General features: G+C 48.6%; 2 protein-coding genes and 2 long non-coding RNA genes across 8 annotated transcripts; 2 read left to right on the top strand and 2 right to left on the bottom strand.

The window, feature by feature from the left end:
• Positions 1-1129: 1129 nt before the first annotated feature.
• LOC137842083 (argininosuccinate lyase) lies at positions 1130-9820 on the bottom strand. Its single transcript, XM_068655730.1, has 17 exons — positions 9700-9820; positions 9540-9608; positions 7369-7563; positions 6342-6425; positions 5980-6036; positions 5331-5428; positions 5024-5101; positions 4674-4751; positions 4489-4541; positions 4192-4254; positions 3955-4069; positions 3167-3251; positions 2934-2993; positions 2579-2662; positions 2210-2290; positions 1854-1960; positions 1130-1372 (listed from the first exon to the last, which is right to left on the bottom strand). Exons 2-17 carry the CDS (start codon positions 9555-9557, stop codon positions 1222-1224), a joined length of 1407 nt encoding a protein of 468 aa, XP_068511831.1. The 5' UTR covers positions 9558-9608; positions 9700-9820; the 3' UTR covers positions 1130-1221.
• On the top strand, positions 1877-5366 carry LOC137842095 (uncharacterized). Of its 2 annotated transcripts, XR_011088911.1 has the most exons (3): positions 1877-2017; positions 2105-3056; positions 5253-5366. It is a non-coding gene; the product is annotated as an uncharacterized lncRNA (long non-coding RNA). The 2 variants fall into 2 exon arrangements; XR_011088910.1 differs by lacking the exon at positions 5253-5366 and having other exon boundaries at positions 2105-3685.
• LOC137842093 (uncharacterized) lies at positions 6000-25498 on the top strand. Of its 4 annotated transcripts, none has more exons than XR_011088906.1 (8): positions 6000-6142; positions 8772-8830; positions 12534-12633; positions 15995-16111; positions 18269-18360; positions 18707-18845; positions 21144-21333; positions 22973-25495. It is a non-coding gene; the product is annotated as an uncharacterized lncRNA (long non-coding RNA). The 4 variants fall into 4 exon arrangements; XR_011088905.1 differs by having other exon boundaries at positions 18242-18360; XR_011088907.1 differs by lacking the exon at positions 18269-18360 and having other exon boundaries at positions 22973-25498.
• LOC137842091 (delta-1 crystallin) lies at positions 14278-21757 on the bottom strand. The gene is made up of 16 exons (XM_068655742.1): positions 21549-21757; positions 20073-20267; positions 19063-19146; positions 18684-18740; positions 18320-18417; positions 18006-18083; positions 17656-17733; positions 17471-17523; positions 17036-17098; positions 16715-16829; positions 16235-16319; positions 15989-16048; positions 15641-15724; positions 15267-15347; positions 14791-14897; positions 14278-14519 (listed from the first exon to the last, which is right to left on the bottom strand). The coding sequence occupies exons 1-16, from the start codon at positions 21558-21560 to the stop codon at positions 14369-14371; spliced, it is 1401 nt and encodes a 466-aa protein (XP_068511843.1). The 5' UTR covers positions 21561-21757; the 3' UTR covers positions 14278-14368.
• Positions 25499-25567: the final 69 nt, after the last annotated feature.

Raw genomic sequence — 25567 nt, 5'->3', positions numbered from 1 at the left:
ACAGCAGGCCAGCTTATTGCACGGCAGTGAAAGGCTTAGTGATACGTGAGATTATCAAAAAGCTGGAGGGACAAATATCAAATATCAGGCGCCTCTGATTATGATCTTTTTACCAAAGTAGGAGATTGAGACATGATAATACACAAAGACCACCTTCTTTCAAGCAGCAGGGCCCCACATTACTCAGCTCTGAACCCCAGGATGCTGGGTGGTGGCTGCTGGGAACAAGGGGAATTCTAGTTAGATAAAGCCTGTGTAGATACTGAGCAAAAATGACAAAATACAAACAGGAAGAAAGTCTGCAAGGAAAGGTTTGTGAGCTGGGGAGGCAGAGATGTCCATCTTCTGACTGTTGGTGTTAAATATTGCTGTCGCCTCTTCACCTGAATTAAGTGTACATTCTTGTTTTTTCTACCACAACTAGCTTAGGGGGCATAGCGTTGGTCAGCTAGGGCTTTTCTTGGTCTCAGTTCTGATTTTACATCAGTAAGGACAGACAGGAAGATGGAAAATAGTTTCTGTAAGAGGAAGACTGCAATGCCAAATGTAGTTTTCAAACACTACCCCCGGTAACTTGGCCTGGCTTGCAGAAAGGAAAGTGCTTGGTCTGGGATGGTGCAGCCCCTGTGCTCCACTGTAAACCAGAGCTAAAGGTGGTTCTGTGGTGGATGTGGAAGAGCTGTGGGTTGGCCTGCTGGGCATGTTCTGCCTAAGATGAAGCATGTTGCAGTGCCAGGTGCTGAGGAGGTTTTTCCTTGCCAGGGGGCAGGCTGGCACACATAATCTTAGGAGGAGGGCAATGGCAGCTGGTGACGTGGAATGTGTTGCAGGTGCTGTACCAAGCATCTTGCTTTGTGAACACCCCCAAGTCACCCTCTGTTCCCTGTGCAACATGGCACGGCACCACTGGATGGTAGCCTTGTACTGTGTCCACATGCTCCTTCGTTTTACAGGTCTCCTGATGTAGACAAACGCTCCTGCTGCTCTCTAAGTACCAGCCCCCTAGAGCTCCCATACCAAGGAAGAGATTCCCAATTCTTTCACAGCAATGACCAGCTCCCCAAGCCTCAGATGAGCTGGGCTTCCTCAGCACCATCTTGCCCCTTAGAAGCAAAACGCAAGACAGGAATTTCAGTGAACTACAATACACCACAGTGTTTATTAACTCTGCATTAGTGTGATAAGCAAAACACTACATCCACGGGAAATCTCCCCACACTCTTAAGCTTGTTCCTTCTGTTTCTTCATCAGCTCCCTCAGCTGCTCGATCTGGGTAGTCACGCTGCTCTTGGCGGTACCGCCCAGGGCAGTGTACTGCTCCACGCTGTTGACAAAGTTGAAGACCTGGGACACATCGCTGCTGAACTGGGGGCTGGGGAGGCAAAGAGAAAAGGTGTCAGTGCAGGGTGATGGGTGCTGGTTGCTGACTTTACAGAGAGGATAAGGGAGTGGAGGCTGAGCCTTATTGCAAGGGAAAAGCCTCTGGCTGCTCTGCCTCTGCTCTTATCAGACAGGAGCAGCTCGTGGTAGACCAGAGTCAGCTCCGTGGGGAGAGCGAGGAGGCTGGGAGCCAGATTCCTCTGGAGTGCTGGTGCCTCCATGTCAAGGCATGAGCAGCTTCCAGGCCCTCCCAGGACTTGCTGCCCATGCCCTGCTCAAGTTCAGTTGTAATGCTGTTGTCCCCCTTTAGTTATTACAGGCTTGGCAGTAGCAGCACCGATATTGAGGCTGGGAAGATTTCTGGGGTGCTGTCAGGCCTGGTCTGTTTGGTGAAGGCATAAGAAAGCTTGTAAAAAGCCAGGCTGATACCTGCCTTCTGAGGGGAGATGTGGCAAAGTGATAGTGATACAAACCTGATGCTCTTCAGGTCCTCCAGGCTGAGTTTATTGATGGTGATGCCTTTGGTCTCGGCAAGGTGGACGGCCTTCCCCGAAGCAGTGTGGGCTTGTCTGAACGGCACCTGTAATGAAAATAAAGTGCAGAGTCAAGTGAACAGGCAGCTGGCCTGCAGACACAGGCAAGAAAGCACGTGCTCTCATTTTGCTTTGTTGGTTTGATTTCACTTAAAGCAATGCAACATAAAGCTCTGTTTTTTGACCCATAGTGATCATCACCTGGGGACAGAACAGAAGGCCTCATCTCAGGCCCTCACTGAGCAGTATTCTGCATCTAAAGAAGTCACAGCTCCAGGCTTTCCTACTGCACTTACTCCTTTGCGAACCAAGTAGAGAGCCAGGTCAGTAGCCAGCATCTCAGGGGTCAGAGCCTTCTCCATGTTCTCCTTGCTGATCTGTAGAGGGAAGCATCAAAGACATGATCATCTGCTCCTTCTTGGGGAGGTGTAAGTGGTCATACTGAGGGGACTTCATTGCTAAGGGACTAGGCTCTCCAATGACTTTTTCTGCAAGCTAACCCCCAGATCTGAAGTGTACCTGAGCTGCTGCTGTGGTGGGGGCATAACAAGCTGTATGAGTGGGCAAAAGGCTTCATCTTAGCACCAGTCTAGAGCTCCTGTGGCTGTGCTATACCAAGGATGTGCCCCACAACCATGTGTGATAGTGAGAGGCTGAAGCCTTACCTGGAGGGTAGAGATCACCCCAGTGGCAACCTGGAGCACAGCAGTCAGTGTGTCCACGACATCAAAGACAGCCTCCTTGTCCTCCTGCATGAGAACACAGATACACATCACTGTTAGGTGGAGCCCAACCACACGGGCAGCCCGGCCAGCAGAGGAGGCAACATGTCATCTCTGGGGCTCCCACTGGGGTGGAGTGTGAGCTGCAACATGCAGTGCCTCAGCCCTTTTTTCTTTTTTTTTTTTAAAAAAATCATCCTGCACATAATCAGGGCAATGCAGTGCAAGAGCCTGCTCCCAAGCCAGAGACAGCTCTGCCGGTTCAGAGAAACAGACTGAAGCCTAACAGCAGTTTTACCTGCAGGTCCTTGTTGTAGGTGCTTGGAAGTCCTTTGAGAACCATGAGAATTGAAGCCAGCTGCAGAGAGAAACAGGCAAGGCAGTTAGCTACTGGAAGAGGAACACAATGCCTCAGCAGAAGGTCAGAGCCCACACTGGGCACAATTCCTTATTCACAGAGGCATGAAGGAAGATGCTTCAGCCCCAAAGTGAGCATCTTCCCTAACCCTCTTCTTCCTTAAGCACACTCACCCGTCCAAACACACGTCCAGCCTTGCTGCGGATCAGTTCCAGGCTATCAGGGTTCTTCTTCTGAGGCATCAGGCTGCTGCCGGTGCTGAAAGAAAGATGTTTGCAGTGTTACAGGGAGCAAGGCCCCAATCCCTGCAGGATACTGCAGTTCATGCAGCAGGCTTGCCTGGTCCTCTGTTAGTCATGTGAATGCCACCCATCTCAGTGTAGGCAAGCACTGAAGCAAGTGCATGGAGTTTATCATGTGTGCCAAAGCAGAGCCTTTGTTTTTTTCAGTCTTGTCTGGAGCTACTGCCCAGTGCTGCCTCTCAGAGAGGTGAGAAATCAGAGGCTACTTGGCAGGCCCTCCAGAGGTGGCATCAACAAGCAAGAGTGTTTTTGTGGCCTTGGGGAGGCAGGGCTGTGGCTGTGCCACCCTGATAGACAGGAAGTCTGTTAGGATTGCAAGCCCCGGCTGTTCAGGGAAGGGCTTGGGCAGGAATTCCCAGCAGAGGAGGAAGTTCTGTGCCTGCACATTTACAGCCCAGGCCTGCCAGAAGTCACTGGGGAGGAGCATCCGCTGAACACAGACACGGTTGGGTTACCAGAGCCAGAAATCAGTGATCCCTAATGAGGAATGCTCACCCTTAGCCTGCCTTTCTGCCAGGCTTTCTGTGCTCTGGGGAGTTAATTTATGTGTCAGCCTTGTGTAGCAGGGAGCTCCCCAGCTCTGACTCATTCTGTTGGATGGGGAGAAGGGAGGAGGAGAGGCTGAGGGAAGGACTGGCTGCCCAGGGACCAGCACCTACCTGAAGGCATCAGAAAGGGTCAGGAAGCCAAACTCGCTGGTGCTGTAGATGATGAGATCTTCAGCCATCTTGCTAAGGTGGATCATCAGCAGGGTGGCAAAAGAGAGGAATTCCACTGCAGAAACGGCAGGAGTTCAGTTAGAGATTTTACCTACCTTGTTAATGAGGTTAACTGGGAAGGCCTCTAGAGCCTGCTTCTAACATGGTGGAGGGAAGAAGCAATGGAGTTGTGCTTACCCACAAAGTCTCTCTCACTAATGGCATCCATGCTGTTCAGGCTGATGGAAGCAAACTCCAGCTCTGTAAAGAAAGAGGTGGACAGAGCAGTCAGGGTTGGCACAGATGGAGCTTGAGGGCAGCAGGCTGCCCCAGTCTGCTGGTGCCTGTGAGCCCTTGAGTAGGCCCAGGATCATAACCATGCTGAACTTTTATGCTGCACAGGGCCTTCACTGTTAGGTCTATCGCTGTGCATCTATCCCTCCCTCCCAGACACTTCAAATAGAGCTGTGCAACCCAGTTCTAGTCAGACATTACCGCTACGCAGCATCTCTCTGTCAATGTCCAAGGGGTTGCCAGCCAGAGCACCGCTGCCAGGGAGAGAGAAACAGGAGTCACTTATAACATCCTGTCAACTGCAACTAAAGACGCACAGGGAACAGAACTCTCAAGAGGTCAGAGAGCCAAGTGATGCCCAGGGATTCCAGAAAGTTGGCTGTTACCTTCCCAGGGGCAGGACGTTGATCCTCTTCTTCACCTCTCCCAGGCGCTCAGAGTCACGGGTCAGGGCAACAGCATGGCTGTGAAGGGACATGAGGGAGAGAAAGCATCTGAAGTCAGGAACTGTCCCATGAGCCGAGAAGGAATTGTGGCTAGATGGTAGGGGCATGCTGAGAGCTGGCCTCCAGAGCCAAGTCAGACTGAACATGGGGATGTCTTCACAGCCTGCCACATCTTGTGGCAGGCTGGAGGGTTTCAGTTCTGTGCTACCAGAAGATGCTGGGGTGTTGCTGAGCAGTGCCCCAGGGATGGAGAAGGCTCCCTGGAGCTGAGTGTGAAAGGTGGTGGTTACCTGAGCAAGAACTGGCTCCATCTGATGGGCTGGGCCTTCTGCAGGTGGGTGTAGCCAGGCAAGATAACATCAATTTCTCTGCATGTGAAAGGAGAGAAAGAGGTGAGCAGCCCCTGGCAGAGTAAGAGCAGCACACATCAGGCTATATCCCCAGCATCCAATAGGCAAAGAAGAATGTCTCTGAACTGTGGAGAAAGAGGGGCTGTTGTCTTTCCCCGCATTATCCCAGACTGCCTGGCTGTAACTTCCCCTGCAGAAGTCTGCTGTCCCAGCAAGGCCAAGGCTGCTGACTGAGGAAAGGACTTACATGGCAGCACGTTCCACCAGGGTCTTGATGAGCTGCAGCAGGTGAGTGGAGATGATAGAGAGGGAATTCTTCATGAACAGCTTCAAGTCAGTCACAACCTGGACAAGATTGGCCATGGTCAGATGAAGGGGAATATAGCACATTTAGTGACCAAATACAGTTCAGCAGAAAGAATTGGCAGGTTTCTCTCCTCCTTGTTCTGTGTGATAGATCAGGACATATAACCAGAACAATTCCCTGCTCTCTGCTTTGTGAAAGTTGCTGTATCTTTCTTTCCAGTATCAGAAAGAAAGACCAATACTTCCAGTGCACTTCTAAGGTATTGTCAGCTTTGGATATCATAATCCCCAATTTACACAAGTGTCATCAGCAGAAGTCCTAACCCCAAAAGATGCAAAGCACGCAGCCAGTAAAGTCATGGATTCAACAGGCTTTCAAAGGGAATTCAGTGGAAGTTTGGGGCCTTATACCACTGAGCAGCCATCCTGTACAACCTCCTCCCCTCTGCAGATAAGTTGTACCACCACTAGTTTAAAGCTCTAGAGAATACATGCTGGAGAGAGTAAGAGCATGTGAAAGATGGCAGAAAATTTTGATAAGGAATGGTTGGGGAGTAGCATAGGAGAAAAACAAGTGGCTCTATACATACCTGATCATTCCTGCTTCTTCCAGTGTGCAGCTTTCCAGCAATATCACCAATCAGCTCCTGAGGACAACAGGAAGACTTCCATCAGTGTCTGTATTCTAAGCAGGAGACTTCCCACAAGAACAGACCTCCTCCCAGCCTGGAAGGGACTCAGCTCTAGGATTCTGTAAGTAGCTATGGGATCTCTTTGGGGAAGGGCAACTTTGGGTTCTGTGCTCTTCCACAAAAGTGGTCTTGAACATTCTTGACCACAGAGTCAGTACCAGAGTTGCTGAGGACTGTTATAGTGGGACAGAGGCAAATGCACTTAATGTCAGGCAGATCTAGCTAGAGAGGGACAGGAAGAAGAGGTTAGAGGACCAAACCTTCAGTCTGCGTTCGTTGGCAGTGTGGATATCCTCATCGCTCTGTTTCACCACAAAGACTCCCTTAGACCATTCCTCAGAGATCTACAAACAGCAGCAGAAACACCAGTCAGACACTACTGGGGAAAGCTGGCTGTAGGTGTCCCCAGCACAAACCACTTTCTGCCATCCTAATGGAAGTCACAAAAACTCCAACATTGCTGTTCTTTCCCCTCATTCTATATAGCACTTGGTGGGGATTCATCTTTTTACCCTTGCTGATCCTGCAATGTTCTGTCCATAGGAGGACTTAAGCGTTGCAATGAGAAAGCAAGCTGAAATGTCAGTCGTTGCTGTAGCATTGTCCACAAAGATTTTCCTATACAAACATTGTATAGACTCCCCATTGTCCATGGCGGGTGAGCAACAACAATGGATATTTCAAAAAAAAAGTGCTTAGCTGCTGACTCCTCTTCACCCCTATACAATGCTATGCATTGCCTTCTACTAACTCAGGCAGCCAGACACAAAAGGATCCCAAGCGCCAGCGGAAAAAGAATATTCCTAATTCACACTGAAACAATTCCTCGGGAATGCTCAGTTTGAAGAGGATGGGGCCCAGGTCACGCTGAGCACATCTCAGTGAGGCACCAGCCTTCCATAATGAGCACCCACAGTGGGCTCATCGGGGCTGCAGGCTCTCATTCCTGAGGTTTCAGCTGGTTCACCTCCTACTGCCTGGCTTTGGTGCCTTTAGCTAGATGCAATCTGAGCGTCCATCCCCTGCCCAGAGTGTCCCTCAGAGTACCAAGAGGACAATACACATGGGTCTCTCTGGTTCTCCCTGATTTAGGGCAGCATTCCCTTTCAGGAAGGCACTTCTGCACATGCCTGGTGCTAAGGAATAGCAGTTGAGGGTACAGAAAGATGGTTTTAGAGCAGCAGCTGAGGGAGGTGCTGTCTGATAAGGAGCTATTTGTTGTAGTACTGTTGTGGGGATTGTATGTAGGCCTGAGCACAAGAGACAGTTTATGAAGGAAATAAATACCTTTTCCAGGCCACTCAGGATCTTCTCCAGCTCAGTCTTAGTTAGGATCCCAGCCTTCTCCAGAGCTTTGGCATAAGCCATGCTCCCCTGGATATCAACTTCAGACAGCCTCTGGTCATAGGCAATGGAAGAGTTGAGCTTCTCCATGATGGGATCTGTGCTTCCACTGAATCTTCCTCCCCAAAGTTTATCTCCCTGTGAAAGAGGAAGAGGCAAATTAAAAAGGCATAATAACTTCTATTAAAGTTCTAAGGACAATGTAATGTCCATTGAGCTTGTTATCCTACATAGAGAGCAAGCTCAGCTATGTTCTTTCAGTGCAGTAGCACTGACCAGAAAACCCCCTGGACTTTATGACCTTTGACAGTTATTTGAAGAGGTGGAGAGCATTTTACTGTTGCTAGCCCTTGAGCTGTCAGGTCAGGCTCAGGAGTCCTCCAAGATACTTTACCCCTGCAGGACTCTGTAAGGAGTTTGGCTTGGCCCTGAAAACAAATATCAGGGAATATGGTGCAAGAGCAGCACGTATCTAGCTTTTAAGGCTGCTTCTTGTCACTGACCACCTGATAGCTTAATAGCAGTGAAAAAAAATAAGCAGTCACAGGGAATATAGTGAAAGCTAGTATCCTCTATTTTTTTGAATAAGTCCATTGTTGTTGTGCTAAGGAGATTTTTCTGTTTGACAAATAGCTATGGGCCAGCAGAAGCTGCATTATCAAGTGTTTGAAGTTGCAGTTTAAGCATCTCCTGAGTCCATGATGTGCTTACAAGTTTTGGCAAGAAGTTAACATAAAATCAGCTACGGTACTGACTCTAGAATGGAATCTGGGTATCTTTTGACATCAGGAACATTCAGAAAAATAAGTCAACATATAGATGGTTTTGAAATACATAGGAAATTTTTTTCTACCCAAAATAAGATTAATTTATTGCCCAATTCCTGCCATGCATCACAGCATGGTCTGAGTAAAGCTTTTTCACCAGTGTTTCAGCAACTGAATGGATTCACGAGCCAAGAACCACCACATTTTTGTCTATCTGGATAGGACACCTCCTAAAGCCCTAACTCTGGCAAACTTGCATGGAAATAGATAGGAATGTTACTTGTACAGAAACCTTTAAACTAATTCAAAGTCTCAAAAGCATCTCTCCAGCATCAGCAGGCTGAGAGAAGAAATTGGAGAACATTTAAAGGAAGGCCCAGAATATAGTCACCATTGCAGAGTAGATAATTGCTAATCTACTTGATGTTTAAGCACCTCAACCTCTTCTCGTGCTCTACATTATAACTACCATGGACAGCAAAAAGCTGGCTGGGACAGTTGCAAACTAATCTGTGCTGGGGTTTTATCAGTCAGCCAAAGGACTGTTGAGTAACCTTAGAAACTTTTTTTCCTCCCTAGAGACTGTCTCCACATCTCAACAATGTGCCTGAGTGGACAGCGGGCAGAAGCCTACAGAGGTACGCATTGCACGTGTTTTTTCATATCTTTGCAGCAGCTTTGTCAGCAAGCTGAGGGGATGGAGAGGGGAAAAAATGTCAGAATTAAAGAGGTGTTAAAAGTCCTCCATGTCAATCCAGTGCTTACAGGAGTACGGCATACAGGCTGTAACATTAGAAGCCAGTACCTGAGGCTAAGCACTTCAATGGGGAACTGCTCTGCCTAGGCATATCTTCAGCATTATGGGTTTCCACCAAATTAAGAGGTGGGTCAGCAGAAACATTGCAACAGATACATTTGCAATAGAGAAATTAAAACTGAAGGATTAATTTCAGCTAGTTACAGGGCTCTGGTCAGAGAAGGAAGTGACTACAGCCTGGCACTGATGGACACTGGTGCACAGCCAACAGCAGGGTAAGCCAGGGCTGTAGGAGCTGCTCCAAAGGCAGGAAGCACGAGTCACTAAGACAACTAGTCACAGAAAGTGAAAACACAGCTTTGGTACAGAGAAATATTTATACAAGCTTTTGTAAAGTACCTGCCTAACCACAGGCCAGCAGGAACGAGCTGCATGGGCTATCGCGAGCTGTCCTAGGTAGAGGGAAGAGCCCGAGGGAAATAGCAGGCTGTGCTGCCAGAGGCTCTGATTTTAGCAAAGCAGAACTCGCGTTAGACAGAGCACCCCAAGAACACCCCCAGAGTCCCCCGAAGTAAAAAATCACAGCTCACCCTCGCCTCGGATGCCATCTCAGAGGACGTTTTGCTCGAGTGTGCGGCGATCCCAGCACCTGGTGCAACCTGCGGAACAGCGAGGCTCAGCTCAGCAATGCTCCAGCCCCACGGTGGGACAGGACCCCGGGACCCCCGCTGCCCACCCGGCCCTGCTCACCGTGCCCGCAGTGCAGCCCCGGTGGCTCCGTGTGTTCCCAGTCCCTGCTGCCCCGCTTTTACCCTCCTCGGAGCCGGGCTGGGGCGGCTCGTCCCGCCCCGTCGGGGCGGGGTGGCCCCATGGCCAGCCCCCCACCCGCCGCCCCCTCCCCTCGAACCACCCGGCAGCACCGGGGTGTTTCTGCTTTGCCTTTCCCAGCCTGCTGCCACGGCATTTTTTTGCTTGTCTGTGCGCTCAGAGGTGTTTGGGGGAGCGCAAGAAGCGCATCCTCTGGTCCCCTGTGGGGTTGTTTTTCCCTTTAGGCAGCCCTGTTGTCACAGGACCGTAGGATAATTCAGGTAGGAAGGAACCTAGTCCAGACTTTTCTATGCTCTTTTCTCAGTAGTACCACTCATCCCCTTGCCGAGTTAAAGAGCAAGTCTGGGGTGCAGTGGGATTGATTAGGGTGTGCTGGTTTCTGTGGCAGAGGGAACAGCAGGGTGCCTTGGCTTAGCACCAGGCTTGGCTGCATCTTTAGCAGCTGGATGTCCAGAGTGCTGCCTTCAGCATCAGTCCAGAACAAGGCTCAAACTCTCCGTCTGGATTCGTACCCAGCTCTTAATTCACTGCTTCTCCAACACTTCCCCTCATGGTCATGTTTTTCTAGGGAGATGACCCCATTCCCTTTAGGACTAGCGGACCTGCAGACACTGACCCTGTCGCTTTTAAGACTAGCAGACCTGCAGACACACACAGCATCATGCTGCCTACACTGGGAAAACTTCTTTGAACCATTTTGTTGCCAGGTTCCTTCCTTCCTCTTCTGAAGTCCCTCCGGTTCAGTGCTTCTCGCATCTTGTTGATCTTTTATGAGTGTCTTTGGCCTTATGGCAGGCTTTGTCAGGAGGCTGCTGGGAAGCTGGCAAAACAGTAATCCAGAATGGATCTGATACAGGGAAAGGCTTTAGCTCTTGGTGTCTGTGATACGGGCTCAAGGTTGGCTATGTGGAACATGCACGACATGCAAAGATTGTACCTCCTCCTGTCTAAAGACAAGGTACAGGAGTTGCCCAAAGCGATAAAGGGTAGGAGGAAGATGCCCAAGGCACTGCAGTCAGGAGGGCTTAGTGTACACCCAGCCAGTCCAGGCACCTCTCCCCGAGACACCTCATTTTTGACCCACAGGGCTAGAGAAGAGAAAATGTGGCACCGTGTGACACTTCCAGAGTTCCCCAATATCTACTTTTCTAGATGAGTTTTTATGCCATTAAGCACCCTATGTATGTGTGATATGTGACAACTCTGATTTTTAAATATTACCTGTATTTAAACAGTTAAATATAACAGTGAAAGCTCTGGTTTCTGTTCTACTACTTCCAGGCCTCTTTGTAATTTTTTCCACTTATCTGTACGTGCATCCCTCTGTAACACGAGGTATAGAAATAGCTGAAGAATCCCTATGACATTACTTTGTGTTGCCGCAGGTGAAGAGGGGTCTGGATGGACACATTTGGGTGTTGCTGTCTCAAATTCATCCATGGTGCCTGCAGGGGACGTTGCAGTCACACAAATGCATCTGTTCTCGCTACTCTTTCGTGACCGCAGAGCAGTTGTTTCTTCAATTGAAAGCTAGGGGGCAGAACGACCAGGGATAACAGCGTGTTGAGGAGAGAAAATATTCAGTGGGACTTTTTCAGAGTGTGAAAGTAGGTTAGAGATCTTTTCCTTGTGGTGAACCCAGTGAAGGGTCATTGCACTACTTAGTGTAATGTTTCAAGTGCCCCTGTGTAGGTTTTTTATCAGCTTGGGTGCCAGATCAGAGTTATGTAGCCATCTGCTGAGACTTTCAGTAGTTCATGAGCAGCCGGCATGTCAGACTGTACGTCTAAAAGGACAGTGTATGAATTCATAGAATAGAATAGAATCATAGAATAGAATCAGGAAGGTTGGAAAAGCCCTCCAAGATCACCTGGTCCAACCATCCCCTTACTACCACTGTCACCCACTGAACCCTGTCCCCAAGCATCCCGGCCAACCTTCCCTTGAACACCCCCAGGGACGGTGACACCACCACCTCCCTGGGCAACCCGTCCCAGCGCCTGACTGCTCTTCCTGACAGAAATGTCTCCTCATTCCCAACCTGAACCTCTCCTGGCACAACTTGAGGCCGTTCCCTCTACTCCTATCACTGGTTATGTGTGAGAAGAGGACGACCTCCAGCTCCCCACACCTTTCTTTCAGGGAGTTGCAGAGAGCAATGAGGCCTCCCCTGAGTCTCGTCTTCTCCAGACCAAACACCCCCAGTTCCCTCAGCTGCTCCTCACAGGACTTGTGTTCCAGGCCCTTCCCCAGCCTCGTAGCCCTTCTCTGGACACTCTCCAGGGCCTCGATGTCCTTCTTGTGGGGAGGGGCCCAAAGCTGAACACGGCACTCAAGGTGCAGCCTCATCAAAGCAGAGTACAGGGGGATGATCCTCCCTGATCCTGCTGGCTACACTATTTCTGATACAACCCAGAATTCTTAATGTAAGTGCCTTCCTGTCATCTGTGATGGAGCAGGAGTTAAAGTACAAGTTACTCCCGAGTAGCGTCCAAGACACTGATCCTTCTGTGGAAGAAGTTCTATCACAAAACTTCTGTGATAAGGGACAGGGTTTTAAAAACCCAGATCACAATGAGTCATAGTAGGGTGATAGTGAAAGTCTGAAGATACTCAGGGTCACAGTCTACTATAAAGTTACTCCATAATTTTTGAGAAAAGGGTGGTTGGGTGGGAAGTACCAGTGATCATGGGCTATTCTTTTCAGTAGGAGACCAAGATGTGATAATCTGCTAAAACCTCTGTTTTGCTTTCAGTTTGGCAGAGCCCTGTGGCACCCAACACCAGCAATGAGGAGCAACGCCAGACACTCGCTGGTGGGAGCACGAGGAAATCTGCTTGGCTGAGGCTCTTAAGGTACAGAACCATAGCTAGAAGATACAGTCAAGGAGACTATTGGCACAAATTGAGAAAGTTTATGGGAGGGAAGAAAAAAGCTGTGAGCTGGAAATGGGGAGCTAATCCTTCTTCTGACTCTGTTGGTGTTGGGTATTGGTGTCACCTCTCCCTCTTTTGCACCTTCCCCAGATCAGTAAGTTGCATAAATGATTTCTTACCTCATCTAACCTATCTAGAGAGTGAGACAAAGTGACAAAATAGAAACAGAGCAGGAAGTAACAGAGCAAACACAAAGGAAGTTTATGGAGCAGTGATTGAAATGTGGTGGTCTTTAAATGCCAGGAGAACAGATCAGGTGTAGGGCCGTAGTACAGGAGACTGGGGGTGGAAGGAAGTGCTGAAGAAAGGGAAGTTTCTGTTGTTGGTGCTTTTCCTCCATAGTTAAAGCACTAATGCCACAAAGGTAGGATGAAAGCACCTTGTGTCTCCTGGGGTACTTCATTAACAGCAGCAGATTTAGCTCAGGGCACTTTGCATGATCCTGTCTATGCTAGAGCCCTTAACCAACACACGGTGAGGCAATGCTTGTGTTACTCCCGTTACCTACGTGTGCTTCAGAGTCTTGCAGTGCTCTGAGTCAATAATGTGTTGCTGTATCAGCATGGAGGGCAGGGTGCTGAGCAAACCACCAGCTTTAAAATGCTGTGACAAAAAAAAAAAAAAGAAATTGCCCATGACAACAAGCACTATTGTGCTGTGAATTCCAGGTTCAAGCTGGTTTAGTGTTTAATGAAATTTGTCCCGCCTTCCCTGTAGAAACTATTATTTCTCTGCCTTTCAATCAAGTGATTGAAACCAACCAGTCATTCCAAACAGAAATCACTGCAGAACAGTAATGGGAAGTAATGTTACAAATACTTGTTCAACCAAATATTTTCCCCATAAGAGTGACACAAGACTGGTGCATTTTCATTCCTAAAGTAATGCTATTCCTGATCTTTGTTCTGATTTCATTTCAGTAAGGACAGGCAAGAAGATGGTAAATGATTTGTAAGGGTCAGCCAGCAATGCCTGACCATTTTCAAGCACTCTGCCCCCAGCTAGATTAGCTTGGCTTGCAGAAAGGAAAGTGCTGGGTCTGGGATGGTGCAGCCCCTGTGCTCCACCGTAAACCAGAGCTAAAGGTGGTTTTGTGGTGGATATGGAAGAGCTGTGGGTTGGCCTGCTGGGCATGTTCTGCCTAAGATGAAGCATGTTGCAGTGCCAGGCTCTGAGGAGGTTTTTCCCTGCCAGGGGGCAGGCTGGTGCACATAATCCTAGGAGGAGGGCAGTGACAGCTGGTGATGGGGCACGTGTTGCAGGTGCTGTACCAAGTGTCTTGTTTTTTGAACACCCCCAAGTCTCTCTCTGTAACCTAGTACGGCACCACTGGATGGAGCCTTGTGCTGTGTGTGCTTCCTCCAAGCATTTGCAGGTCTCCTGATGTAGACAGACCCTCCTGCTGCCCTCTAAGTACCAGCCCCCTAGATCTCCCCACCTTAGAAGACTTCCCCTGCCAGGGAAGAGCTCCCCATTTCTTTCACAGCAGTGACCCCAAGCCTCAGAAGTGCTGAGGAAGCCCAGCTCAATCTTGCCCCTTAGAAGCAAAACGCGAGACAGGAGTTTGAGTGAACTACAATACACCACAGTGTTTATTAACTCTGCATTAGTGTGATAAGCACAATGCTGCATCCACGGGAAATCTCCCCACACTCTAAGCTTGTTCCTTCTGCTTCTTCATCAGCTCCCTCAGCTGCTCGATCTGGGTAGTCACGCTGCTCTTGGCGGTACCGCCCAGGGCAGTGTACTGCTCCACGCTGTTGACAAAGTTGAAGACCTGGGACACATCGCTGCTGAACAGGGGGCTGGAGAAGCAAAGAAAGAGGTGTCAGTGCAGGGTGATGGGTGCTGCTTGCTGGCTTTACATGCTTAGTGCCTGCAGATAAGGGAGTGGAGGCTGAGCCTTATTGCAAGGGAAAAGCCTCTGGCTGCTCTGCCTCTGCTCTTGTAGTGCCACAGGAGCAGTTCATGGTAGACCAGAGAGCTAAGCTGATTCTTTTCAGAAGAAAGCCTGTACAAGCCAGGCTGATATCTGCCATATCTCCCCTCAAAAGGCAAAGTGACAGTGATACAAACCTGATGCTCTTCAGGTCCTCCAGGGTGAGATTATTGATGGCAATGCCTTTGGTCTCGGCAAGGTGGACGGCCTTCCCCGAAGCAGTGTGGGCTTGTCTGAATGGCATCTGCAATGAAAACAAAAAAGAGTCAAGTGACCAGGCAGCTGGGCTGCAGATTCAGGCAAGAAAGAATGTGTTCTCATTCGTGCTGACTTGTTTTTAATTAGGGAAATGAAATCTGAATCCGTGTTTTCTGGGGTGTGAAGAGGGGAGGCATTAGGACGTAAAATTCCACCTGTAAATTACTATCAAGTCCACCCGGCAGCAGTTCCACTACTTGGGATACATGTAAAGAAAGGGTTTCCAGCTTTCGTGTTTGTTGACCCACACTGATCATCACCTGGGGACAGAACAGAAGGCCTCATCTCAGGCCCTCACTGAGCAGTATTCTGCATCTAAAGAAGTCACAGCTCCAGGCTTCCCTACTGCACTTACTCCTTTGCGAACCAGGTAGAGAGCCAGGTCAGTAGACAGCATCTCAGGGGTCAGAGCCTTCTCCATGTTCTCCTTGCTGATCTGTAGAGAGAAGCATCAGAGGGAGACATGATCATCTGCTCCTCCTTGGAGAGGCATTAGCAGTCACACTGAGGGGACTTCATTGCCAAAGGACCAGGATCTCCAACGATATTTTCTGCAAGCTAACTCCCAGATCTAAGTGTACCCGAGCTGCTGCTGTGGTGAGGGCATAAAGAGCAATATGAGTGAGCAAGAGCCTTCATCTTAGCATCAGTGTATTGCTCCTGTGGCTGTGCTATGCCGAGAATGTGCCCCCTCCAACCACGTGCAATAGTGAGAGGCTGAAGCCTTACCTGGAGGGTAGAGATCACCCCAGTGGCAACCTGGAGCACAGCAGTCAGGGTGTCCACAACATCAATGACAGCCTCCTTGTCCTCCTGTGTGAGAACACGGACACACATCAATGTTAGATGGAGCCCGACCACATGGACAGCCTGGCCAGCAGAGGAGGCAACATGTCATCTCTGGGGCTCCCACTGGGGTGGGGTGTGAGCTGCAGCATGCGGTGCCTTAGCCCTGTTTTTTATCATCCTGCACACAAGCAGGGAAGTGCAGGAAAATGCACTGCAAGAGCCTGCTCCCAAGCCAAAGACAGCTGTGCCAGTTCAGAGGAACAGACTGAAGCCTAACAGCAGTTTTACCTGCAGGTCCTTGTTGTAGGTGCTTGGAAGTCCTTTCAGAACCATGAGAATCGAAGCCAGCTGCGGAGAGAAACAGGCAAGGCAGTTAGCTTGCCGAAGAGAAGCTCATTGTTCCAGCAAAAGGTCAGAGCCCACACTGGGCACAAATCTTTTTTTTTTTTTTTACACAGAGGCATGAAGAGGGAAGATGCTTCAGCCCCAAAGTGAGCATCTTCCCTAGCCCTCTTCTTCCTTAAGCACACTCACCCGTCCAAACACACGTCCAGCCTTGCTGCGGATCAGTTCCAGGCTATCAGGGTTCTTCTTCTGAGGCATCAGGCTGCTGCCAGTGCTGAAAGAAAAATGTTTGCCATGTAACAGTTGTCTGGAGCCCAGTGCTGCCTCTCAGAGAGGAGAGAAATCAGAGGCTACTTGGCAGGCCCTCCAGAGGTGGCATCAACAAGCAAGAGTGTTTCTGTGGCCTTGGGAAGGCAGGGCTGTGGCTGTGCCACCCTGAGAGATAGGAAGTCTGTTAGGATGTTACCAGAGTCAGAAATCAGTGATCCCTAATGAGGAATGTTCTCTCTTAGCCTGTCTTTCTGCCAGGCTTTTTGTGCTCTGGGGAGTTGATTTGTTTGTCAGCCTTGTGCAGCAGGGACCCCCCAGCTCTGTCTCAGTCTCTCAGGTGGGGAGAAGGGAGGAGGAGAGGCTGAGGGAAGGGCTGGCTGCCCAGGGCCCAGCACCCACCTGAAGGCATCAGAAAGGGTCAGGAAGCCAAACTCGCTGGTGCTGTAGATGATGAGATCTTCAGCCATCTTGCTAAGGTGGATCAGCAGCAGGGTGGCAACAGAGAGGAATTCCACTGCAGAAAAGATAGGAGGTCAGGAGATGAACAGGGCATTGGTTTGCTCAACAACCCTGACTGGAGCTTAGGGCCGTGCAAAGAGTATCTGCACAGTTATTTCCCAGTGAAGGATTTGAGTTCCTTTGTTAATGAGGTTAACTAGGAAGGCCTGTAGAGCCTGCTTCTAACATGGTGGAGGGAAGAAGCGATGGAGTTGTGCTTACCCACAAAGTCTCTCTCACTAATGGCATCCATGCTGTTCAGGCTGATGGAAGCAAACTCCAGCTCTGTAAAGAAAGAGGTGGACAGAGCATTCAGGGTTGGCACAGCTGGAGCTTGAGGGCAGTAGGCTGCCCCAGCCTGCAGGTGACTGTGAGCCCTTGAGTAGCCCCAGGATCATAACCATGCTGAACTTTTATGCTGCACAGGGCCTTCACTATTAGGCCTAGGTGACTGTTACGCAGCAGTGCTGGTTGTTCCTGCTCCCACCTCACAGACATGGTCTGGATCTTTGCAGTAAAAAAGCCCGTATGAATTATTTGCTCTTTGTCCAATGTTACAGCACATGACAGAGCTTTGAGGCGCCACCTGTCATTGCTTCCCCCCCCTCCCAGACACTTCAAGTAGAGCTGTGCCACCCCATCACAGGCAGACATTACCGCTACGCAGCATCTCTCTGTCAATGTCCAGGGGGTTGCCAGCCAGAGCACCGCTGCCAGGGAGAGAGAAACAGGAGTCACTTATAACATCCTGTCAACTCCAACCAAAACTGTGCAGGGAACAGAACTCTCAAGATGTCAGAGAGCCAAGTGATGCCCAGGGATTACAGAAAGCTGGCTGTTACCTTCCCAGGGGCAGGACGTTGATCCTCTTCTTCACCTCTCCCAGGCGCTCAGAGTCACGGGTCAGGGCAACAGCATGACTGTGAAGGGACATGAGAGGGAGAAGGCATCTGAAGTCAGAAACTGTCCCATGAGCCGAGAAGGAATTGTGGCTAGATGGTAGGGGCATGCTGAGAGCTGGCCTCCAGAGCCAAGTGGGACTGAACATGGGGACGTCTTGTGGCAGGTTTCAGACTTAACTGAGGCAGGGCTAGCTCTGCCCTGTCAGAGGATGTTGGGCTGCTGGGCTGCAGCTGAGCAGGGCCCCAAGGATGGAGAAGGCTCTCTAAAGCTGAGTGTGGAAGGTGGTTACCTGAGCAAGAACTGGCTCCATCTGATGGGCTGGGCCTTCTGCAGGTGGGTGTAGCCAGGCAAGATAACATCAATTTCTCTGCATGTGAAAGGAGAGAAAGAGGTGAGCAGCCCCTGTCACAGTAAGGGCAGCACACATCAGACAATATCCCCAGCATCCATTAGGCAAAGAAGAATGTCCATGTGAAGTGAACTGTGGAGAAAGAGGGGCTGTTGTCTTTCCCCGCATTATCCCAGACTGCCTGGCTGTAACTTCCCCTGCAGAAGTCTGCTGTCCCAGCAAGGCCAAGGCTGCTGACTGAGGAAAGGACTTACATGGCAGCACGTTCCACCAGGGTCTTGATGAGCTGCAGCAGGTGAGTGGAGATGATAGAGAGGGAATTCTTCATGAACAGCTTCAAGTCAGTCACAACCTGGACAAGATTGGCCATGGTCAGATGAAGGGGAATCTGACTTATATCGTGAGCTTATTTTGTCACTGTAAAATAACTCCCCCCTTGTTCTATGTGATGGGGAGGCACAACTTCCTCTCATAAAATGTGTTCTTGGTCATTCTGACATGATAATGTCACTATATCTTCCTCTCAAGGAAGAGAGCTAAAGGCTGCTCTGGTCAGGATTCTCATGAAGTGTGAATTGGGAGGAGTAAAAGGGCAAAAACAAGGAGTTCTGTACATACCTGTTCGTTCCTGCTTCTTCCAGTGTGCAGCTTTCCAGCAATATCACCAATCAGCTCCTGAGGACAACAGGAAGACTTCCATCAGTTTCTCTGTATTCTAAGCAGACTACCCCCAAGTGCAGACCTCCTCCCAGCCTGGAAGGGACTCAGCTCTAGGATTCTGTAAGTAGCTATGGGATCTCTTTGGGGAAGGGCAACTTGTATGTCTAAGCTTGTACAGAGTCTCTTCCACAGAAGTGGTCTTGGACATGCCTAACCATGCACTTAGATTCAATACGAGAGATGGTGAGGAACAAAACAGTGGGTCAGAGACACGTGTACTTATTGCCAGGCAGGTCTAGCTAGAGAGGGACAGGAAGAAGAAGTTAGAGGACCAAACCTTCAGTCTGCGTTCATTGGCAGTTTGGATATCCTCATCGCTTTGGGTCACTACAATGACTCCCTTAGACAATTCCTCAGAGATCTACAAACAGCAGAAACACAAGTCAGCCCCTACTCTTTCATGCTTTGGGGGGCTGTAGGTGTCCCCAGCAAATACCAACTTTTTCCATCCTAATGGAAGTCTGAAAAGCTCCAGCACTGCCATTTTTTTAGGCCAAGGCTGGCTGCTTGCTCTGTCCCCATATTCTGTATTGCACTCGGTAGGATTCATGTTTCACAACCTTGCTGATCCTGCAATGTTCTGTCCATAGGAGGACTTAAGCGTTGCAATGAGAAAGCAAGCTGAAATGTCAGTTGTTGCTGTAGCATTGTCCACAAAGATTTTCCTATACAAACATTGTATAGACTCCCCATTGTCCATGGCGGGTGAGCAACAACAATGGATATTTCAAAAAAAGCACTTAGCTGCTGACTCCTCTTCACCCCTATACAATGCTATGCATTGCCTTCTACTAACTCAGGCAGCCAGACACAAAAGGATCCCAAGCGCCAGCGGAAAAAGAATATTCCTAATTCACACTGAAACAATTCCTCGGGAATGCTCAGTTTGAAGAGGATGGGGCCCAGGTCACGCTGAGCACATCTCACTGAGGCACCAGCCTTCTGTAATGAGCACCCACAGTGGGCTCATTGGGGCTGCAGGCTCTCATTCCTGAGTTTTCAGCTGGTTCACCTCCTACTGCCTGGCTTTGGTGCCTTTAGCTAGATGCAATCTGAGCATCCACCCCCTGCCCAGAGTTTTTCCTGATTTAGGGCAGCATTCCCTTTCAGGAAGGCACTTCTGCACATGCCTGGTGCTAAGGAATAGCAGTTGAGGGTACAGAAAGATGGTTTTAGAGCAGCAGCTGAGGGAGGTGCTGTCTGATAAGGAGCTATTTGTTGTAGTACTGTTGTGGGGATAGTATGTAGGCCTGAGCACAAGTGACAGTTTATGAAGGAAATAAATACCTTTTCCAGGCCACTCAGGATCTTCTCCAGTTCAGTCTTAGTTAGGATCCCAGCCTTCTCCAGGGCTTTGGCATAAGCAATGCTTGCCTGGATATCAACCTCAGACAGCCTCTGTTCAGTGGATATGGAAGTGCTGAGCATCTGCATGATGGGATCCGTGCTTCCGACAAACCTTCCTCCCATAAGTTTATCCCCCTGAGAGTAATGAAGTTAAAAGGCATGTTCAAATGGCTTACTGATACATTCTCCTAAGAATCATTTAATGCTCAGCCCACTCCTTATCTAAGTAAAACTGAGGGCTTGCCCAGGCATCTTATTTTTTTTCAGTGCAGTAGCACTAACCAGAAAGGTCCCTGGACTTTAGAAGCTTTAGAAATTAATTGAAGAGGCGGAGTGCAAGTCTCTGTTACTAATATTTAGCCCTTGAGCTGTCAGGTCAGGAGTCCCCCAAGATACTCTACCCTATGTCTCTGTGGGACTCTGGAAGGAATGTGTACTGTCCTTGAAAACAAATATCAGGGCATATGGCACAAGAGCAGCACAGATCTGTCCTGTAAGGCAGCTGAAGGTCACTAACCCCCTCATAGTCTATTGAAGAGAAAAGTAAGGGAGTCAGGGTTATAGTGAATGCTAGCGTCTACTGTTACTTGGAATTAAAAAAAGAAAAAAAAAAAAAAGAAGGAAACCTTTCTTTTGGGGAGACTGTAAGTAAATGTTGGGTTTGACAAAGAGCTGTGGGCCAGAAGTAGCCACATCCCTTTTGGCTTAAACTTAGCATCAATCAGCTAAGGGTGCAGACTGTTCAGTCTTACAAATTTTAAGAAGGGAGAAAAAAAAAGCAGCAGTCCCAAAGCCCCCAAAGCACCCCCAGGAGCTCAACAAGCCACAGCACCAGGTGGCAGGACCCCACTACCATGGACAGCGGCGGAGGGAGCTGAGGAGACCCTGCCCCAGATCCATGCCAAGCTGGTGGACCCCAGAGGACAGCAGGGGAGAGAGCCTTAGGGGTGAGCCTGGAGTCATGAGGTGTTGGGAGGTTGTTATTTTTTTTTCATTATTTCTTTAAAACAGGTTTGTCAGCATGAGAAATCGGAATTGCAAAAGCAAAGTTTTGCAGCCCCTCGCTGGGAATCCAGTCCCCTGGGGTGAACGGCACCGGGGTTGGGGTGCTAATAAAGGCCAGTGCTGGGAGCACAGCGCTTGGACAGGAAGAGGCATCGAGATAAATCCTCCCTACTGTGGGTTTTCACCAGAATAAGAGGTGAGTCTTCAGAAATACTGCAGCACACACTTGCTGTCCCGTTTTCCGCTTAAAACCCAGCAAAATAAAGCGGGCAGAGAGGAGCACCTAAAAACACCCTGATGGACATAGTAGGGCGCACTGCTGGGGTTACCAGCCAGCGGAGCTTGCGTTTTCTACAGCATCCCTAGAGCACCCCGAGAGCACCCCGCAGTTAAAGCAAAGCTCACCCTCACCTCGGATGCCATCTCAGACGACGTTTTGCTCGGGTGTGCGGCGATCCCGGCACCTGGTACAACCTGTGGAACAGCAAGGCGAGGCTCAGTTCTGCTCTGTCCCAGCCCAGCAGTGGGACAGGACCCCAGGACCCCTGCTGCCCACCCGGCCCTGCTCACCGTGTCTGCAGTGGAGCCCTGGCCGGTAGCTCCGTGTGCTCCCAGTCCCTGCTGCCCCGCTTTTACGTGCCTCGGAGCCGGGCTGGTGGCTCGTCCCGCCCTGTTGGGGCGGGGTGGCCCCATGGCCAGCCCCACCACGGCCCCCCCGCAGCCCCTCACCCTTCCCACCCCTCTCCTGTCCCCAAACCCTGCCGATCCAGCACATGATGAAAGAGTCAGGAGAGAGGCATCCTCCCAGGCTGCGAGGAGGAGCGTTGGGAGAGATGCCCTCGTTCATGTTGCTTGTCTGTAAAGTTTCTGGTGGAGCTTTAGGCAGCACGCCTGTGGTGTGCGAGTGTTCTCTGTGTGTTTTCACTGACAGGTCAGCTCCACTCCTAGGAATATCCTTGTATTGAAGGAGTCATTTCACTCTGTCCTCCTCTACATCAGAATGAATGTACTCGGTATGATGGGTGGATCTTCAGTGCTCCACCTATGTTGCCACCCCAGCAAACAAGCAAGAATAAAGTAGAATCATTTAGGTTGGAAAAGACCTCTAAGATCATCAAGTCCAACCATTAACCTAGCAAATAGATGGGAACTGGCTGCCCTTTCCAGTTTCTGTGCAGAGGAGCCTTTTTACCCCACTTAAAAGGACACTGAAGCTTTGGGGATTTCTGCTCTCACTAATTGCATGGGGTCATTGCATGGGGTCAGTCTTGGGAAGAAGCTCATGTGAGACTGGGGCTGCAGAGTGTGAGGTTGTGCAGGCTCAAGAGCCAGTCTGGGTCTGCAGCCCTGACAAATAGCCCAAAATCCCTCAAACTCTAAATATCATGAATGTAAATAACTGGTTTAAGGTACAGGTGAGCTTTGGGAACAGCAGCTCACAAAGCTGCTCCTCAGCATCAGTTTCTCATTAACTCAGAGCAGTTTTCGGCAGCCACGCCACAGAACGAGCACTTGCTGGTTTGCCGTACAGTGTGCGCTACCACAGTGAAGCATGCTTCCATCTGCATGATCCGGGCCTTTGTCAGAGCTCATGAAACATATTCTGTTTTTCTTGTCCCCATCTTTTCCTTGCCTTTAACTGACCCGCTTGTCCTTTTTCTGCCATTCTTAGTTCTGCAACTTGTCACCTTTTCCCATTCACAGTAGGACATCCACACTAGGAAACTGCTTAACTGTTTTGTCATCACATTCCTCATTGCTTTGAAATCCCTTATTTTTAACACTTTTCTTGTCTCCTTCACCCTTTAAGAGTGTCCTTGTCCTTACTTTGACAGGAGATCGCTGATACTTTGGGAAAATAGTGAGCACTGAATTTACAACCCAAGTGAATCCCATACAGAGAGCATCTCTGTCTCATGGAGTTTGAGGTATGGACTCCAGGTTAAGACACAGCCTGTGTAAGGACTGTGTTTTTCTTCCTGAAGATATCAAACAGGACTTGCCCAAAGAGAAAAAGGGAAAAAGAAGTGATCCCAAGTGCCCTGGTGAAAGATCAGTAATGCAGTGACTTCATGTGAAGTATTTGTGGTGATGTATCATGGGTTTTGGCCTTGGACCAATTGAAATAAATTATTCTGATGGATGCTGTGGGACAATAATCTGCAACCCATATGCAGCTGGGTTTTAATCACTGGGAACAACCTGGTTGAATTTCTGCTGTTTTCATCATCTGTGTCTTGACCATGAATATAGTTCTGCGACCGAGAAACCTTCTGTATTTGTTATCAGGTGATCCTATTTGGCCCTATTTTTTGGTCTGTCTGATACTGGATGTGGCAAGGACATGTACTTTCACATGGGATCTGTCAGCAGTTTCACTGTGCGTTTAGCAAACTTCACAGGAATTGGTTTGTTTGTAGTACGCTGCTTACCTCCTGTCCCAGTTTGTATCTAGGAGGTTACTAATTCTCTCTTTTCCTGTTTTTTTTAACATTCTATTTCAAAGCAACATGGAATACAGGGTAATATTTTTGTAATAAAAATGGAAGTGAAACTCTAAATACAGTCAGAATTCCTTAATGTAAAACTGGACACTGAAGAAATAAAAGATGCTTTGGGCTGAGGCAGTTGAATTTTTTTAGGGGAAAAGAGTGAACTAGCATTGCAGAATAGGCCTTCTAACAAATAGGGGAATGTGTTCTCATTACTATCTTCTCTATTTCTGCTGGTTTTAGTGCCTCTCTACATCCCGTCTTCTTCTTCCAGTCTTTTAATTTGCGTAGTGAAATAGAAAGATTAAACCCCCAAATCCCCATCCTATAGCTAAATACCCAGGAAGTTCTGATGGAAAGGTTGTCCCCTTACTGTCCATTTATTACCACATTGTCCACTTATTTTCAATTTTAGCACAGAGAATGGCACATCATTCATCATTCACACATCAGTATCTCCGGCTACACCTTTATCCAAGCTGACATACGATAAGGTAGTAGTAGAGAATAAAGTGCCCATTTTGCAGCATGAAGAAGTTTAATTAAATATATTTTAATGTCCTCTAAGATTTGAATTTTATTTGTACTTGGTTTTGTAATGACAGTCATATCCTTACTATTTCTTTTAGAGTGTATGTTGTTTTTTTTTCCCCTCCCCACTGGAAGAGTGCAATACTGGTGGAGTGCAGCTCTGAAAGTGCGCTTTAGTGTTTCTAGAAATGCTCTGTTCATAACAGGACCTATTTTCATAACTGAGTCTGGGGTGACATAAACTGCTACAACGCACCTTCTTTAACTCTTTTTTTACCGTCGTTTTGGTTCAGAAAAAGAAAAAAGCTCTGTGGACTGAAAGTGCTAGGCAAACGCACTGTCAGCTCGACTGGTGTGAAGCAGTGCTGACATTTTTTGTTAAAAAAAAAAAAACGACGACAAAAAAAACGAACCTTGTTTAATGAATTTTGAATGTAAAAGAAAAAAAGACACTATAGGGTGATCAGCGAACTGCTGAATACAGTAAACATCTTTCATGACAAAGAATACAAATACCCTGCAGATCTGCTTTCAATAGCCATCACTAGGCCCCCTGCTTTCAATAGTTAATACCGAGGCCCCTCTCTCCAAGCCTTACTGGTAGCAATCACAAGCCAATGCTTAAAATGTTGACATGCTAAGCACATTTAGAAAGACCTATGTCTGCATTCCCTATGGATGGTGTAGCATAACTGTCTAACATCGAACGTGCGGCATTAAAAACAAAGTTAACTGAGCTAATCACCCCGTCTCTCCTGGAAAGTTGTGTGTAAGGGCAGTGAGTTCTCTCTGAGAGATTCCCCTTCTCCCTTGTACAATGTGAGTGGGTCTGTAGCTGGTTTGTTTATGTAATTAAATCCCAACAGGCTGCATATTTCTGTTAGAAAATGTGTAGGAAGAATATCTCTACTGGAAAGAAAAAAAAATATTTAGAGCCACTGAGAGAGGCATTTGTGTTGTGCTCCTTCTTCCTAGCTGCTGGGACTGGGCATTGTCATCATGGACTGTAAAAAAAGATCTGGATTGAAACTTTTGGAAAAACCGTGAGAATAAAGATGATACACTGGTGTTGGGGGAGAGACATAACGAGGAGATGTGAAGGAGAAATAAAATTAATATGCTGGCGATTTTGAACCCATATCTAAAGAGAATGGTGAGGTGTAGGCAAGGATTAGTAGATTCCTGGAACAAAACTCTGAAATTTGATAGAGTCTAGAAATTCTATATTCTCACATGAAAGCTGACTGCCTTTCCATTCTTTTTCTCTTTTTAGCCTAGCTGGGAGCTGGTGTGCAGGCAGTTTCATGAACAGGGTTTGAAATATGGCAGAGAAGTTAACAGAGCGTTTGCTGTGCAGGTTTTGGCCAGCTTGCAAGGTCAGTTAATCCTGACATGAAAAAGGCCAGC

This window comes from Anas acuta, chromosome 19 (genome assembly GCF_963932015.1).
Source record: "Anas acuta chromosome 19, bAnaAcu1.1, whole genome shotgun sequence".
In the NCBI taxonomy this organism is placed as follows: Eukaryota; Metazoa; Chordata; class Aves; order Anseriformes; family Anatidae; genus Anas; species Anas acuta.
The sequence above is the reverse complement of the archived record's forward strand: the minus strand, read 5'-3'. Positions and strand labels throughout refer to the sequence as shown.